This window comes from Cyprinodon variegatus, unplaced genomic scaffold (genome assembly GCF_000732505.1).
Source record: "Cyprinodon variegatus isolate N-32 unplaced genomic scaffold, C_variegatus-1.0 Scaffold119, whole genome shotgun sequence".
NCBI lineage: Eukaryota > Metazoa > Chordata > Actinopteri > Cyprinodontiformes > Cyprinodontidae > Cyprinodon > Cyprinodon variegatus.
In genome coordinates, this window is record NW_015150572.1 from 430,560 (window position 1) to 448,627 (window position 18,068).

Sequence of the window (18,068 nt, forward strand, 5' to 3'; positions counted from 1 at the left end):
TTGAAGTAATGTTATTTTTTGTTTGAATAATAAAGACAAACTTAACGTCATATCTGTGGTAGCTCTGAGGTCTGCCTCAGCAGGGTGTCTGTGTTTAAAATCCAGCTTCTTTCTTCATCTTTCCGCTTTGCAGTGAGGAAGAGGTCCAGGAGCGTTTGGCAGTTGTGGGCTCCCCCTATTGGATGGCCCCAGAGGTGCTCAGAGGAGAAGTGTACAATGAAAAGGTTTGGATTTATGGTCTTCTTTGCTTCTAGAGCGCAATTTTAATAAATAAGTTCAATGATTATAAGAAAAGATGTCCTCCATTAAACTAAACCTGTTTTGAATTAGGGAAGAAATTGATAACCTACAAAATCTAAATATTATCCTATTCAGGTGTTTTGCTCTAAAATTCATATTGTTTCTCATTGTCTCTTTATTGCAAACCTTTTTTGTTTGTTTCTTCAATAATCAATGTGTCGCTGCAGGTGGACGTGTTTGCATACGGGATCATCTTGTGTGAGATCATTGCGAGGATACAGGCCGACCCAGACATCCTGCCACGCACCGAGGTACTTAGGCAGCTTTTTATCAGGATACCAAGCAGTTTAACTTCATTATACATCTCATTCACATCCTGTTTGAATAAAACCAATTTTCATGAGACGATAGAGGAGCAAACCTTTAAAGCCTAAATGGAAACCTACGGCCTCCATAATGGAGAGAGCACATGGGCAGGAAGGATTCTTAATATGGTGTCATAACTACTCGCACAGTTACTGGAGCCGCTTTAGAAAACCAGTAAATGGAGATGTCACTTCGACATCTTTTCTCTTGCTCAAACAGGAAGCTGGCTTCCCTATCTCAAAGGAGAATTTAAATACTGATAAACTCAGCGATGTGCTGCATGCAGCATTAACTTATCTTGGACCTGGGAGTTTGTGCGTTTGGTTTCCGAGGAAAAATATTCTTAATTGGTTATGAATATGGTGTTTTAAACTGGAATAAAACATCTAAGCCACATGTATCCACAGATGCTTTCTATGCTGGGATATTTCACAAGTATAAAAAATGGAACACTTTTTCATAAATTTCCCTAAGACCAATCTCTATTTGAATTGTACATTTTTTTCTTTAGCTGAATACTGAAGTACATTAAACACTTGTTTTGTTCAAATCAACACAGCTTTCTATAGTTTGCCTGAACCTCTAAGCTAGAGGTCTTCAACAGGGGGTCCACGACCCCTAGGTGGTTGCATGGGGGTTGTGAAAGTTTACTTTTTTTTTTATATTCCCCCCTGCAATTTTTTTTTTTAACTAAGTGAAATGTCTTTAAATCCACATTAACATGAATTCAACACACTGTAGTAAACAGATAAATGGAGGCAGAAGATGTCTTTCAGTCATCAATGCACACATTCAGCGACACACAGGAGCTCTTTCAAGCTGGGCACCGTTTCATCCACAACACCTGTCCCATCAACAAGGAATAAGAATCAGAAATACTTTAATAATCCCAGGGAGAAATTACTTTCGCTACATGACTCCATCTGTAATAGAGGGACTATAGGACCAGTTAGATATAACACAATTTCATACCATATATATATTTAGGGGGTCCCCGCTCCACCTTGCTATCAGTTTGGGGTCCTTGGCTTGGAAAACGATGAAGACCCCTGGTCTAAAGAAAAGGTGTATAAAGTAAAAGGCTGTAATATTTCCAGTACCAGAGGCCCTCTGAACAACACGCGCTTCAGTTTGTCGTTAAACCCTCTAAATTCAGTCTTCTGGTTTTCTTTATCCATTCTGAAAATAACCCTAAATTAACCATAAATGAGAATCGTAACACTAAAGATGCATATGTTCTGATGTTGGCATTAAAAGAGCATAACACAAGCTCCAGAGGTTTTCCAGATGTTTCTCCTCTCTGGCAATGAGTTAAAATGACACCAAAGCTGTTTACAGAGAGGTGAAAAGACACTTCAGTCACTGCAAAGGTCTTCTGTTAAGAGGAGTGAGATCATCAGGGAGTTATGAATGTTGCAGTTAGTTTGAACCGAGCATCTTTCCTTTTTAGCGAAAAGAGGGCCACTTTTAGAGCAGATCTGAGCTCTCTTTAATTTTATTCCTTCAATCAGACCCGAGTTCTGAGAACTCTTAAAAGCAAAGAGCCATTTTACCCCATGCTGAGCAAAATAAGTCATTAAGTTTATTAAATAAAACCCAAATTTTTTTTTTATTTTTGTTATTTTAGTTGTTGTTTTATAAGCCTTGTAGCACCGGATGTGTGATATTTAAAGTTTGTTAGACCCAAACATTAATAGTTTGTATTTTTATTTTTGTTGTTTTTTTTACTGATTTATACAATCCGCATATAGTGAACAGAAAATCCATAATAAATTGTGGCTAAATATCCAATGTATCTCGCTGAGGCGGAGCCTCAAAAAAGTAGCCAGGTGAACGATGGCGTGCAGTGCATCACAACTGCGCACGCTCAAAGGATTTTTACTGAATCAAATGGATCAATTGACTAATGGAACCTTTAGAGGCAGCTGCAGTAAATGGAGGAAAATTCATTTAACACGTCAGGCAAATGTAGGAACAACAAAAAAATGTAATTTTTTAAACTTGTTCATGCATATTTAAGTTAAAAACAGGTGCAGTCATTCTGAACCACCTGTAAAAGAGCACATCTGATTAAATTAGCTGCTGAAACTTTTCACATTAAGCCTCAGCTGCGTGTTTCTCTCAGTAGGGGTAATGTTGGCGTATTCGTCAGCCAGTTCTGTGGGTTTTAAATACTGCAGCAGAAACTGCAAAAGAACCAGGCTGTAAAGAAAGTTCTTTCTTTAAAGGCTTTTGCCACCATGATAACGTTTTAACATTACTCCCCCTTGTGGCTTGTTGTCAGCATAACAATTAAAACCATTCATTGTCTAGAAATTAAAGTTTGGTTTGCTTTTTTTTATTTTATTATAAACTTAAAATATTGAGTTTTTAATGATGTTTTAAGAAAAATGTTTTTGTGTGTTTCCCTTCAGGACTTTGGCCTGGACGTTGAGGCCTTTCAGCAGATGGTTGGAGACTGTCCACCTTACTTCCTGGATTTGGCCATCGCTTGCTGTAATGTAAGAGACGACCATTAGACACACATGTGCTCCATCTCTGCTATGGCTGCTGTCCAGCCCTTCTCTGCTCTGCCTGTGTAATGGCTGCATATCTTGCTCATGACAGAATTGGGAGTAGAAGGAAGATCTAGAGCTGTGGCTTTATGCCACTTCATGTAAATTCTGGCTCAAATGGTCAGAAAGGTTTCGTGCCATCATCATATTTGGATTTGAATATAAAACTGTTTAAAACCAATAAGATCCAACTACTTCTTTCCTACCGCTGCTTGAGTATTAAGACCCAGTGTTACAGGTGGAATATTATCTGTAGGGTTTATGCATTTCTGTGTTTAAGTATAACTTAATATTTAGGAATCATATTGAGTGATAACAGATGAAGGATGATGATTATGGGTATTGTTTAATGAATTTAGTAAAAATGCATTCTTCTGATGTAATAATCTATCGATTTTTCCTCCTCCTCAGATGAATGCCAAACTCCGTCCGTCTTTTTCCCAAATTGTAGCCGAGTTGGAGAAGAAACGAGCTGAGAGGGAGCAGAGGGATGAACCTCCAGTGAGAGGTGGGACATCGTTTGGGCACCAATTAACCATGATGTTACCTCTATTCATGTATTTCATCTCTTCGGGTTTGTTTTTCCAGACGTTGGACCATTGAGGAGGCCGTCCCTCTGCGACACGTCCGACCCCCGTCTCTCCCGTAGCAAGTCCGACATGCTGCACCCTCAGGACACGCTGCCCTGTGTTACTTTCACGCCTTCTGCTCGGCTCAACCCTTTCTTGCAGCGGGAGGACCTCAAAGGAGGAAAAATCAAGCTTTTCGACACTCCCAGCAAGTCTGTCATCTCCCTGACCTTCACCTTGCCTCCTCCGCCGGACTGCGGCGACGTCTCTGCATCTGAAGCGGAGGCCGTCGATATTCCCAGGAGGCACAGGCGATGCCACTCACTGCCGTGTACGCCGCCTCCGCATATGATATCTGCGCCGAACACGGTCCTCACGGAGGAGGGGTCGGCGTTTGAGATGAACGATGAGGGAAGGAGGAGTGAGGAGACGAGTTTGCTGGGAGGAGAGGAGGACTCATCCCTGGCAGGGGATTCAGGTCTCCCGCTGTCTATTGAACCCTTATCACTGAACACGGTGGACCAAGAGCAGCAGGAGGTGGAGGAGGAGCCCATGGACTGCACCACCTCCCCTGATACGCACGACATCACGTCATCGCTTTACTCCAAACATCATTCTCCGTCTCACTCCTCCACCCCCTTCCATCCCTCCACCCCGTCCTTAGCAAACGGTTGGAGGTCAGCCATCGCTAACGGGCCTCCCTGTCTGCCGCCTCTCTCCAATCTGGACAACCACAATGTGATCGTAAGCCGACCGCTAGGCTGGAGCGCCGCCACAGACACGCCCACGACCAACAACAACGGCTACCACTCCTCACCCAGCGACCCCGCCGGCTCCTCACCGTTCGGTTCCGGCAGCGGCCATTCCCTGGACCAAGAGGAGGTAATCTCCTGTCCCGGCTGCTGCCTGGCCGGACTCCGTTTCCCCTCGGTTTGTCTCAGAGCGCCCCCTCGCCGAAACCCCTATAAGAACTTGAACGGGGACCACGCCGCTTCCCGTGGGCTGCTCTGTCCGGGGCCTAAGGGCCTGCCGCCCACCAACACCAGCCTGGATCCAGGACTGGCCCTGCCAGGAGCTCAAACATAACTCCCCAACCGTCGACACCAAATGCAAAGCTCTTCCCCTGGAAATTAAGCGGGTCTTCTTAAAATTTGCACAGATTTTAATGCAGCAATACTCTGCTTATTTTCTTTTTTTTTCTCCAGAAAAATCTTTTTGTTGCACAGAAGTTTGTGTGCCTGCATGAGTTCATTAAAATACTGTCCAGACTCGAAAGAAACGACTCTCTGTCCAGGAACGCTGCAGGACTTTGCCGGCGGAAGCCCTCTGCTGGACTGAGGGCGTCCTGCACGATGTCAGCCCGTGTTTGACTCTTACAGGCGTGCTTCGGCGGGAATCTGTAAATTTACAGCTGCAACGACTCTTATTGCCAGATGAGTCTGACCGACGCTGAAACGAGGAATGTTGAGCTTAGTATTAATACTGTTGTAAGGATTATTTTTGATGTTTGGTGCTGCTTCTGAATGAACAGGCAGGTTTGCTTTAACGTGTTTAATTACGGAGAGGCGTACAGTGCATTTCTGGGGCGCATTTGACCGAGTTGGGTATGAGTGTCGTGTGTGTGAAAGGGTACGTGTGTGAGAATGTCACCGTTCTTAAGACTATTTTTTTTTTCTTTTTTGTTGCTGTATGAACTTTGTTGGCCCTTCTGGTTGCCTGGTTAAGCACTTCAACTGTATTACTGTTTATAAGGAAACTGTTTATCATTATATTTGGGAATGAATGGTCAAAGACCTGCTTAAGAGATGTACAGATTCTTATTATTTAAAGATGGCATTGAATAAAAAGATAGAATGCACTTATGTTTAAGATGTTTTTTTTTAACTCAATTTTCTTGAGTGATTCTTGCCTTAAATCCAAACACATAAATGTTTTCTGCCAAACTGTTCTCAAAGTGTTTTAAAGGCACTGCTTTCCTTCCATTTATCACCTCAAAGACTGAGAAATTCCCAAATTTCAAAATGAACGGTAATGGTAAATGGTAAAGGAGTTGGACTTTTGTCATTAATATTATCCGCTGCTTAAAACAGTTTGAAGAACAATTTGGAAACTCTTCAGAACAGGATTTAACAGTTTTTAAAATACAACAAACTTGGATGCTTATTGGCGGGACGGGCCATTAATCATATAGTTTATCGAATTTTGATTCCTTGCCAAAGCGATAAATTTGAATTTATGTTTTAAAAACTCTTAAATGGGTAAATCATGGACAAATTTCAATACGAAATGTGGTTGTCATGGGATGTTTAGTGATTCAAATCACATTTTTTTGTGGCGACGGAGTGCTGAGGAATGACTACTTTAAGTTAGATTTTTGAAAATTAGTAGTATTGATCATCAAGCTATGATTGCTTTGGCCTTAAAGTTGCTAAAAGAAGAAGAAGAAGAAATAAAGTTTTGTTTTTTATCAAGTTTAATTTTATCAATAATATAATATTGTGATAGGACTTTATGTCCGCACCACAGCCATTGTGGTTGCACCAATATATGAGTAGTTCTAAAAGAAAGCAGCATAGTTTAACAGATAAAAGTATCCCAGTTCCTGACCCACAGATCATAAAGTGAAAATTTCAATTCATTTTTTTTTTTTAAATAAAAGTTATCTCAAGACAATTTGGGGTCATTTCACTCAAATCATATTTACAAATGGGTTAATATTTCCAAGTAAACCCAAAAAAACATCACTGAATTATTGAATTTTTGCAGCAATCCCTCATGGTTAGTATGCACATAGCGAGTGTGGAGAGGAATCCTCCAGCAGAACCAGCCTCGGTGTGTGAACGACCCTCTGCTACGACTGACTGGTGCTTTGAGAAGAGCAGACTTCAAAGAAAGAAGTACTGACTCAGAAGTAATGGTAAAAATAAAAGTTAGCTGTAGAATTTGCTCCTTTAATGTCTTCATCTAGAAGAGAAACACAGTTAAACAGACAAACTCTGAGTCAATATTGTTGTCATGATCGTGGTTTTGGAGATTGGAACCAGTGTCCATGTTTCATCTTGACATCATGACCAGAGAAGAGAAAGCCAACTGCCTCCACAGGACCTCCGACAGAGGTGTGACTTGCCACCCCCACTCTGTGTTGAGGACAGTAAAACCACAGCACAAGATTTCATTCTTTTTCCCATGAAGCTGCCAGGGGGTCCACAGTGGAAGAAGCCATCATGGAGATCCAGGGCCAAAAGGCCCAGATCGCCAGAATGATCAAGTCATGATGGTTGACTTTTCAGAACCAAGCTGCTGCAAAACAGGCCTTTTGCAACACATTTCTCGTGAGTTTCAGAACTTATAGAGCCAGACTGGAGGAGAAAGTCTCCTAAGGATCCCTTGGTGTGAGGAAAACCCCCGCGTTGCTGTGAGCCTGCCATGCTAAGCTCCTGCTGGATGAAAACACAAGCCTTCCACATGGGCATGGACAAAAAGGTTTGTAGGTCTGGGACAAGCAATGGCTTTTGATAATATGATCACATGTTTACTGATGAGTAAAGACAAAGCTAAAGGGATGGACTGCATGCTTTGCTATAGTAACATGTGTTGAGCTGTTGTTGAAGCTTGGACAAGCTTTATTTCACAAAAGGGTTTAAACATTAATATAAAATTGGTGTTCATGTGTTCCTCAGATGCTCATTACATTTCGATTACCAAGTATGACCAAGAGTCATTTAGTGTAATCCGCATGTCTATTCGCTCCTAGCTATTTCAAAGAGGGTAAAGAATCATTAACTAAACGTTACTGGTTCCTGATTAAGCAAATTATTTAATAAAACATTATTTGGCCAAATAAGGTTTTATTCTCATGGATTTGCATTTTGAATTGGTCTGAAAACATTCCAATTTCACTAAATATTTGAAAAGCTAATTTGATCATATCCCAAATTCTTACACATAAACTTTGGTTTTCAAACACAAAATCCATCTTAAATTGTAATAAGATTTTCAACCATCTTCCCCTTCCTCTTTATACATAGTAGTTTAGTTGAGTTTCACTAGTTTTAGATAAGAGCTTTAAACTAAAATATGTTTGACTTGGAGCTGAACGATTTTTGTTAATAAACTCTTATATTTTGAACAGAAGTTGAGATGAATTTATTCCATGTATGTGCAGAATTATCTGACCATGATTTGAGCTCGAATCACTCTTTCATTTATTGTTCTAACACACAGCTATTAGGGCGTGTGTTCATAAACAATATATAACAGCCCAATTATATCTGATCAAATAAGATATTTACCACTCCTCCTAGGGCAGTAAACATCTTAAAGTATCAGAAAATATAAATTCCCAGCTGACTGGCAATTGAATATAACAGTTATTCACAACAGCAATATGACGTCCAACCTGTATGTGCATTGAATATAAAATTATCACAATATTAAAATCAAGATATAATTGAGTTCATACAGTCTAATAAAAGAGAAAAACAGCACAGCGTTTAATCTATAGAAATTCCAGAAACCTTTTATTCCAGTTGAATCATTTGGAAATCTTTAGGATTTCTAGGGTAATTAAATGTTTTTTCTTTTTTAAAAAGGCGTATACAGTAGATAAATGCAGACTGAAAATTAGCTCTGTATGGAATCAACATTAAAAAGGTGTATCTGTGTTATAGACATTGTTGAGCTTCCATTCATGGTTTCCTTTCTCACCTTCCTCTTTAAGTGGATCAAACAGCAGATCCTCTCTTACAAAATCACCTGCCTTTAATTGAATCCTTATCTCTCCACCCCTTCCACCTTCTCCTTGGCTTATCATAGTCTCACTTTCTTCAGTTCAGAGGTTGTATTGCAGCCATGAGGACAAAGGGTCTCGCATGGAGCAGACTTCCGTTATTGATTATGTCTACAATCAGTCTCCCACTCATCGCAGGTGAGTATTCGAGATGTTCTGGGATTCTGAAGCATAGTTTATAAATTATACATTATAATGTTTGTAGAAATGTTAAATCTAGGTTGAAATGAGCTTTATTCCCCTAAATGCTGTTTCTCTTTCCATATTTAAATGAAATGTGAAATTCGGTTACCTTCTGTGGTTCTGTGCACCATGATTGTGAAGCTTAACAAAGTTGTGACAATTGGACTTAAGGGGTCAGTGAGCACCTGTGTGACCGTGCTATTTTTGTGTCTTGGTTTCGTGCGAACTTCTCAGGGTCGACTGGGTTAGTCTGTTACACTGCTGTGGAATCACTGGATTTAAGTTGCCTCCTGCGGTGGGATTGTCCCCATGCCAGTCCTAATATCACCTACACTGTGCAGACAAAGACTCAGGGGTAAGTCCTACTGCCTGTGAGTGAGATCCATAATCCAACTCCTGCTTTAGTAACCATTTACATAGAGATGTGCTTATGGGTATGATAATAGAGACCATTAAAGCAGTTACATCACACCTTTAATTAGATTTAGATTGGGTAAATATTTTCACTGTATGTGAAGGATTTATGCTTTAGATATGAGGAGCACAATGCCATATAATTCACTGCACCCCATTGGCAAAAAACCTTATCTACAATAACAATAACTGCAGTTCTAGATTTATAAAGCAAAGAAAACAAATGAACACGCAAGTGAACCAGATTTGCACATCTACAGATATACATTTTTGCGTATTTTTCTGCAAAATAACTTGGATGTTTTTTGTTTTTTTTTTGTAAACCTTAACTATCTAGGAAGGGTGTGTTCCAGTCACTGTATGATATTTTGCAGACTCTGGTTTTCTTGTAGAAGAATAGAATAGAATTCAACTTTATTGTCATTAAACTGTCACCAGTAGAAAGCAATGACATTTAGTTGTTTTTTTAGGTCTGCCCTTTAGTTAAATGCAACCATCTTACCATCACCTTTGACCAGCTTCCATTTCCCTGATGAGCAAAAGCTTTACTATACCACAGAGATCTGCAACCTTAAAAAACCCAAAGATTCATTTCAGCCTAAATGCAGCTGGATTAAAGTCGATTAGAGCTGCACATGACATTCTGATTAAAAAAAAAATAAACTCATTGTTGTTAAATATATACTATAAAAACATGCATCTTTCTTATCTGTGGAAAAATATGCAAATCTATGTGTATGGTTTAATGCTCATGGGGATGATAATAGAAACCATTAAAGCAGTTATATCACACCTTTAATATATACACACACATATATATATATATATATNATATATATATATATATATATATATATATATATATATATATATATATATATATATATATATATACATTCTTAAAATATATAGCTTTTTTTAAATGTTATTCTGTTGTGGAAATTCAATTTCCTTGTACTTTATTGTTTTTAGCCACAATTAAGAGCCATTGTAGGAGGTCTAAAGAGCCACTTGCTGCGGCTCTCCCTGGTATAGCATGATGCTGCCACCCCCATGTTTCATGGTGGGACTGGTGTGTTCCAGGTATGAGGCTTGCTTAAGCCTCCACAAGAGGTTGTACTAAAAAAAAAAAAAAAAAGAATAAATTGCCTTCAACAAAATAAAGGGGAAATGCTTCAAAATATGAATACTTTTGTAAATTAGCAAATGTGTTCAGTTTAAAATATATACAACTAGGGCTGACACAATTAATTGGATTAATCCTCATTAATCTATTATTGAAGTAATAGTCAACAGATTTAGTAATCAATTAATCGTTAACTGGAGTAAAGAGGCTGCAAAACATGCCTTTAGCTGACAGAGCAACTCACTTAGAGCAGAAATTATACCAAGATTTTAAAAGCAAAATATATAAATATTTTGCACTTAACATAAAAAAATAAAATAAAAATAAATTGTTTTTGTGTGTTACATGCTCTATCCAGAATTCCTGGAGTGGAAAAGTTTTAGTTTCACCTGGTTTAGTTTCGTAAAAAACCTTGAAAGAACCTTTGGCTATCAAATTATTAAGCGATTCATCGAAGAAATAATGGACAGATTATTCAATTTACAAAATAATTTTTAGTTGTAGCCCTATATACAAGATATTTGCAACTGATGACGATCTAAATTATCTACTTGTCTGGAAAAAAACCGGTGCGGCCCATGAAGGCTCCTGCTCCTCTTATTTACAGGGCTCACATCTATATTTAATCTCTTATATTGTCTGATACAACAGCCCTGTTTTAATCATTAGCAATTACCATTTCAGTTTGGGAAAATTAATGACACTGAAAAAAAGCAGACCATGTTTTTTATTCATATAATTTAATATAATTTTTTGGTGTTTTATAGTGAATTCTATTGTTTAGATTGTCCTTTTAATCTAATCTAGTCTAATTTATTGTTTTATCCTTTATCTACCTGCGATGTGCTTGTCGTAAATCACTTCCTCAGCCAAGTTGTTGTAAATGTGCTATGTAAATAAACTTTGATTGGACCAGTCATTATATTCTTTCTTTTTTTTCTGTAGAACACTATACTTGCATGATAACTTGGACGATATTCTTGTAAACTAATAAAGAACTATATAAATTGATCAAATTAATGGAAAACAACTGTTTAAGGTTTCGGAGGGCTAATAATAGATTTTGCTTTTGGTAAATGCTTTAAAACTAATTCCAATGCTGTAAACTCATAAAAATGCGCTCCATGAGTTTTCCTTTGAAAAAAGTACAACAAAAACAAAAGTAGAATAACATTATTAATATTATCGTGTTGCATCTGATAGTTTTTTGTAATTTCTTTGTTTCCGGGCCCCAGGGACCCCTGGCAGGACGTCCCTTGGTGTGTTTGGATCTCCTCCCGGAGCTGTGACGTCTCCCACGTCTTTTCAAACTTTGAGCTCTACAACATGATTCGCCTTGGAGTCCACCTCACCCCCAGCTCCACTGTTTGGATCAAACCACACAAGTTTGACTACAGTGACTTTAGTCAGTAGCAATCTGCAGCATTTTTATAAACACTCAAACCAGAGCTATAGACTCACATGGGGGTCTGCATATTTTCTTGTTTCTTCGCGCTAATGCTAGACTTTTTTTGATCCTGAATTAAAAACTGCTGCTTTATGTTAAAAAATAAACTTATCTGATGTGTAAATTATAAATCTGATCAACCTTAATAAATACGAGTAATGATTTCTGCTCTCTGTCCTCTGCAGCCTTCAGCCCCCCATCCATCTCAGTCTCCTTGAAGAATGACAGCATGTCTGTGGAGGTGCAGTTTCCTTGTGCGGCCAACAGGAGGTGCGCTCATGATGTGTGCTGTCCCATCTCAAAACTGATAGACCCCTGGACCACAGTGACTGTGTACAATGAGCTCAATCGCTCTGAAAACCAGGTCTGAAATTAATCCTATTTCATTGCAACACAGAATGTAGAGCAACAAACTGCCAGTCGTTTGAATCCAAAATAAAATACTTTAGAACTTTGGTATGCAACATATACTAAAACCCTCAGTTCAACTGAATAGACACTAAGTAAGAAGGAACTGACATGTCCTTATGTAAACAGATAGGAATTCACATTTAAAGACATTGTATTTTATTGTAACTTTAAAGTTTTGAAATAAATAACATTATACACCCTTTGTAAGAAGGTGATAGAAATGTTTTCTTCAATAATGGGTTGATACTTGTGTATAAGACATTGTTCTCCAAACCAATTACTAAGGTTATAGTTTGACCAGCTAGACTGACTTTTTTAGAGTTTAGGGTAAGCCTAACCCATCTACAGAAACATCACTGGTACTTTTGTTTCTTTAATTGATTGGTTCTTAGTTTTTCTGTATTTTTACCAAAATCATTAAGCTCCAAAGAGCCACTGGTTGCAAATCCTGATCCAAGACATGTGAAACATTCAAAATGGTTCAAAAATGTAATCATCTATTGACAAAAAAGTACATTAATCACTAATCAAAACAATAGAAAAGAGTCAAAAATGTTGCTCTATGATTCCCAAACCAGACCTGTAAGTTTGTCTCCTGTCTGTGCTGAACAGAGCCGCACAGTTTGGACCCAGGAAGTGGTTTCCATCTTGGAGTTTTCAGGTCTGTCTCCAGGTCAGAGCTACTGTGCTGTCGCCAACTTCTCCTTCCCGATCTACTCTATAGCTGCCTCCCCAAAATCTGCTCCAGGGTGTGTTGCAACTCGTTCCAGTTCAGGTAAAACGAGGTGGATAAAGACCAACTGCTCAAGTTTGAAGCAAAATATGCATTTGTTTGTCATTGTTCTCTCTGACTCGGAGGACAGGGAAGGTCTCTCATGATTAAACCATTTTGATTGAACCCAATCTTAAACCTAATGAGCCAATTAGTCTCCTGCCGGTGTTTTATGCGTCCTTAATCCTGCAGCTTTGTGTGTTGTTTGTGTGTCTGCAGGGATGCTGCTGATGTATTGTGCTGGCATTGGTCTGTTCTTTCTAGTCCTTTTGTTATTTCTTGCCGTGTTCCTGCAAAAACCCAGACGGGACAGACCGACCCCTGATAATCCACCGAAGGCTCTGGTAAGATTCTCTCCAACTTTGCCTTCTGTTCTGACTACAAACAATTTATTCTCACCTTGTTTCTTTTTTAGACGGCGGCTCAAGATCTGGATTCTTTGGCTCCTCCCGTCTTTGTCCCCGTCGACCCTTGTGACATAAACTTGGAACTCTTAGATGAAAACAGCTCCAACATGGGCTTGACCTCAAGTTCAAAAAGCAAGACCTCCAGCCCACTTATACATTTTGACGCCAGTGGAGGTGTAGTATATTGTTACAGTGAGGTACTGAAGCAAAAAAGATGATAGGACTCATCATGAGCAATCCTACTTTGTCTTCTTTCTTTCTGGTGACGCGTCAAATGGAAAATAGAAGACTTTCAAACAAAGGGGTTTGGTTCAATGGATCCTCCATACTGGATTAAGAACAATGCATGATCCCTTGGATTTGAAAACCTACTTTCAGTGTAAAGACACTTATGACCCCAATTTGCTCTCTCATTATGGGAGGTATATGTAGCTGAAAACATCATACAGACTTTTATGAGTTTATCACAAGAATTAGAGGATGTGGATCAAGGAGTGCCTTCCTGAGTAATTAAGATTTTTTTTATGAATCCAACTTCCTTCGATGAACTGGCCTTTGTGCAATTTGGAGGTGTGTCCACCTCTGCACATCTTATACCTCTACTCCATCAATAGGGTTTATAATGTTCTGTATATCAGCCTGGAGATTGTGGATTGTTCACTTTAGCTTGTGGATGGAAGTATTTTCGGTTTCAGCCGGAGCACAGAGGAAAACAAAAACAACAAACATACAGTTGAAACCAGATTTGTACATAGTGAGAAAAAATATTTATAATCATTGCCTGAAAATAAATCAGATAAAATGTTTTCAGTCAGTTATTTCTATTTACTCAATTTCCATATACGGTAATGTGATTTTTTTTGTTTGCTTTTTTTTGTCTATGGCTGTTCTCTAAATCCAAAGTTATATCCATCAAAAATGCAGCCTCTTTAAATCCATGTGATGTCATGCTCTGTAAGCTTCAAATGGGTTATCCCATAATCTCTGAGGTAATAAAAGGCCACACATCTAGAGGTACACATCAAACCCACTTTTTGTGATATCATGACAAAAAAAATAAAAGAAAGCAGTAAAGAATGCATGAAAAGAAATGTCCTTGGATATCATTTCCTACTGTCGTAAAGTACCACATAGTAGAAACATCTTAAAAATGATCCATACCATGGAAACAGATGTGCCTAAACACAGCTTTAAGTGTTAAAGCAAAGGGTTTTAGTACTTGAATATTGTTTTTTTTTTAATATATATATACATTTGCAAAGCAACCTGAAAACTTGTTTGTAATGAAAAAAATATCATAATGGACAGTTTTGTGTGAGACCAAAAAAAGAAAATACTTTTTTAATATTTTAAGAATAAATCTGTAAGGCACAAAAAAAATTGGAAAAGGTGAATAACCATGAATATTTTCTTGATTCAGCATAGGTCTTCCAAACAGAAAATCACTCTGATTATACTGCAAAACTAAAGACAAAAAAAAAAAAAAAGCAAAGTTGTCAATGCATGAGCCAAAATTCAACCAAAACTAAAAGACAGAATTAGCAAATGCCAAACAGAATCCATGTAAACTTCTGATATAGTTGAACGTTTATGGGTTTGAATATCTGGTTTCAGCTGTAGAAACTGAATTCAGCAGCATTATATTAGATAACGTTCAGCATAGAAGGATATGACTGAAGCATTGGCATGAGCCCAGCATGGCTACTCCATCAAACTCTATTAAATATTTGGCCTGTTTTAGCTCCTACAAGAACAATGCAAAGTGGCTATGTGTTTAATGCATCCAAAAAAGGATGAAAAATTCTATATATTTTTTTAAGATTTTGCCTAGACTGTAGTACGGAAGAGTATAAGGGGTACCGGAAAAAAATAAATAAAATAAACAGATTTTTTTTATTATTATTTGAGTTTAATATGTAAAAAAGGAAATTTTTCCAATATTAAACTCAGATGAAATAAAAATATCAGTTTATTGTTTTTTTTCCAGTGGCCCAAATCCTATTCCATACCGTCCAATCTACCCTATTCATGATGTTGTGACCCTGATCCAACATAAAAGTGGCCTTAGAAGTAGAAGAGTGAAAATTCACTTGGAAGACCACATTCCTTTGTGGTCTTCCTTTGTGGTTTGTTGTAATTTAGATGCTACCTGATGACTTAAAACATAATTTCAGGATCAACTTTTGTATAAACATTCAAAAATGGATTCCATATAAAAATTCAGATTTTTCTCCCTTTTGTGAATGTTATTTACCAGACTCTCAAAGCCTTAGAAAAGCCTCTGTAACAGACTGACAGATGATTTATTCTCATCTGTTCTCGAATTTGCTTAGATTGCATCATGTGCTGATTTTTTCTTCCTTTTTTATTAGATAATCTAACCTAAGCCGTGTTTTCCTGACAGGTTCTATTTAAGTTTTTCTGGATTCTACATGATCATGAAATTTAACCAAGTGTATTCGCGTAATGAAAAACAATTGATTTATCAAGGGAGCCAAGGAACAGAAGCATGATACATTTTAAGTATTATTTAAATATTATACACTCACCTGCCACTTTATTAGGTACACCTTTCTAGTACTGGGTTGGGCCCTTTTTGCCGTCAGATTGCCTCAATCCTTCGTGGCATAGATTCATAGATTTTTTTCGGGCTGCACATCTATGATGTGAATCTCCACTTCCAACGCATCCCAAAGGGACTCTATTGGATTGAGATCTAGTGACTGGGGAGGCTGTTTGAGTACAGTGAACTCATTGTTTTGTTTAATAGACCAGTCTGAGAGGCTTTATGACACGGCACATTATCCTGCTGGAAAAGCCATACTGTTGCCTTTCTATCAGCCATTTTCTTCTGACCTCTGGTATCAACAAAGCATTTGTGCCTACTGAACTACCACCCATTGGATATTTTGTCTTTTTCTGACAATTTCCTGCAAACCTTAGAGACGATTGCGCTTGAAAACGCAGTAGCACCAACAACTGTGCTACATTCAGTGTCACTTAAATCCCCTTTCTTCCCAATTGTAATGCTGGGTTTAAGCTGCAGCAGATCATCTTGACCATGTCTACATGCCTAAATGAATTGAGATGCCACCATGTGATTGGCTGATTAGAAATTTAAATAGGTCGATGAATGGATACATGTCAGACATCATGCAGGGTTCTCCATTTTAACACTTAGTATAGTTTTCTGTTTAGTAGGAGTCACAGCGCAGCATGAGATCTAACCTTACAGAGCGACTACTGAGGCAGGAATCTTTTCCTGTTTGCTGCGATTCACACAAAGTCTAACAGACATTTGTTTGATGTTTAAAAAAAACAAAAAGCAGGAACATACAGAAAGAACCAAGTCGATGCTTCTCTCAGCCGACAAGGAGATAAGGCAGTTTTTTTCCAATATTTATTGCTCTTAAGAAGAGTTTGACTCCCTGTTGCCCCGTGACTGACTGTACCCCCCCCGCATGAAAACAAAGAACATCTTGTCATCTGTTTTTCACCTTCTGTTTTGCTGGTGTTGCGTTCTTTCCAGGACATTGAGGCTCTCTGTGGGTTTGGCCATGCACAATTGTTTGGATATACACAGACGTGGGGGGGGGTACAAAACAGAGCCAGTGGTATTGGATTGTATTGTATTAATCAGCTCAGTGCTTTCACTGTAGGGAGAACCGGATAACTGCATGCAGCATGAAGAGCTGGCCTGTTTTATTACCACCTGATTACACAACAGTTAAGATCCGGTCATCTTCATCAGGAAGAACTGGAACCGCATCACTTTGCTGTTTGAATTAAGGTCTCTGACCTGAACCCCATAAGGCTCCTCTTCTTCTTAGTATTTTGAATTAGTGTAGATTATCAAGGGGTTATTACTGACCCTGATCTCAAAGCAACGGTAGTGTTTTCTTTATACATGGGAGACATGGCTCATGGTCCAGTGCAACATCTGATTAGGACAACTGTAAGTAAAAAAAAAAAAATAAAAAAAAAAAACTTGAACACTAAACTGACACAGAGCTAAACTTTTTAAGGTAAAATTTTTATATTGAAAAATATTTGAACAACTCAAAGATTGAAATCAAGGTTAAAGTTGTAGCTTTCCAACCAGATTCAACCTTTCAATCCAATATGGCTGCCAGGTGTTTAAAAAATACTAAAAACTGATGTTATAAACTGTCTGTTTGCTCTTTTATAGATTGTTTCAAAGTAAATCATTTTCACTTATTTGGTTGTGATTTTATTTTTTTATTTTCTTAACCAAGATCATCCAGGACTAAAAAGCGCTCCCAAAAGAAAACAAGACATAATTTAGCTGGTTATGCTACTGGAAGTTAGCTTACCTAGCACGTCCCCACCACAACCAGAATAGTTATAGGTTCTGTCTGGTTAAATTCAAAGCCAACCGCAAACACTTGTTTTCTGCTTTGCTAACATCTCATTTGTTTGTAGGGCGAGTGGTGTAAAGTACATCTTTTTCATTTTCAATTGTAGTTTCTGCTTAAATTATTCACTTTGACAGCTATCCATCTTAATTTTTAAGAAATTCACTGATGACTTATCAGCAAGGTCACACGGGAACTAAAAATAAACCCAGTATGTCTTTATGATTTAACCAGACATCCAAGCAAACAATAGGAAGGTCAAAGGTCATAATCATTGCTATTAAATAACACCAAGGCCCACCTAATCCCGACTCCGCCACCCAAACGCCCCTAAAAACTTTGATTTCCAAGATTTTTGGGGAAATATTTTATAGACCAATCAAACTGGAACTGCATCTAGATACACCTGGTGT

General features: G+C 38.2%; 2 protein-coding genes across 3 annotated transcripts in view; both read left to right on the forward strand.

Annotated features, from left to right (window-relative positions):
* tesk1 (testis-specific kinase 1) overlaps window positions 1-5,588 on the forward strand; it is a 42,010-nt gene extending 36,422 nt beyond the window's left edge. For both annotated transcript variants that reach the window (XM_015375515.1, XM_015375514.1), the window contains 5 exons: window positions 134-224; window positions 468-551; window positions 3,021-3,107; window positions 3,573-3,669; window positions 3,750-5,588. In XM_015375515.1, the coding sequence (XP_015231001.1) occupies window positions 134-224; window positions 468-551; window positions 3,021-3,107; window positions 3,573-3,669; window positions 3,750-4,816 (1,426 nt within the window). In that variant the 3' untranslated portion in view covers window positions 4,817-5,588. The remainder of the gene's footprint in view (window positions 1-133; window positions 225-467; window positions 552-3,020; window positions 3,108-3,572; window positions 3,670-3,749) is intronic.
* Window positions 5,589-11,862: 6,274 nt separating this feature from the next.
* On the forward strand, window positions 11,863-13,741 carry LOC107085251. Its single transcript, XM_015375481.1, has 4 exons — window positions 11,863-12,053; window positions 12,713-12,875; window positions 13,092-13,216; window positions 13,288-13,741. Exons 1-4 carry the CDS (start codon window positions 11,919-11,921, stop codon window positions 13,495-13,497), a joined length of 633 nt encoding a protein of 210 aa, XP_015230967.1. The 5' UTR covers window positions 11,863-11,918; the 3' UTR covers window positions 13,498-13,741.
* The last annotated feature ends 4,327 nt before the right edge of the window (window positions 13,742-18,068 follow it).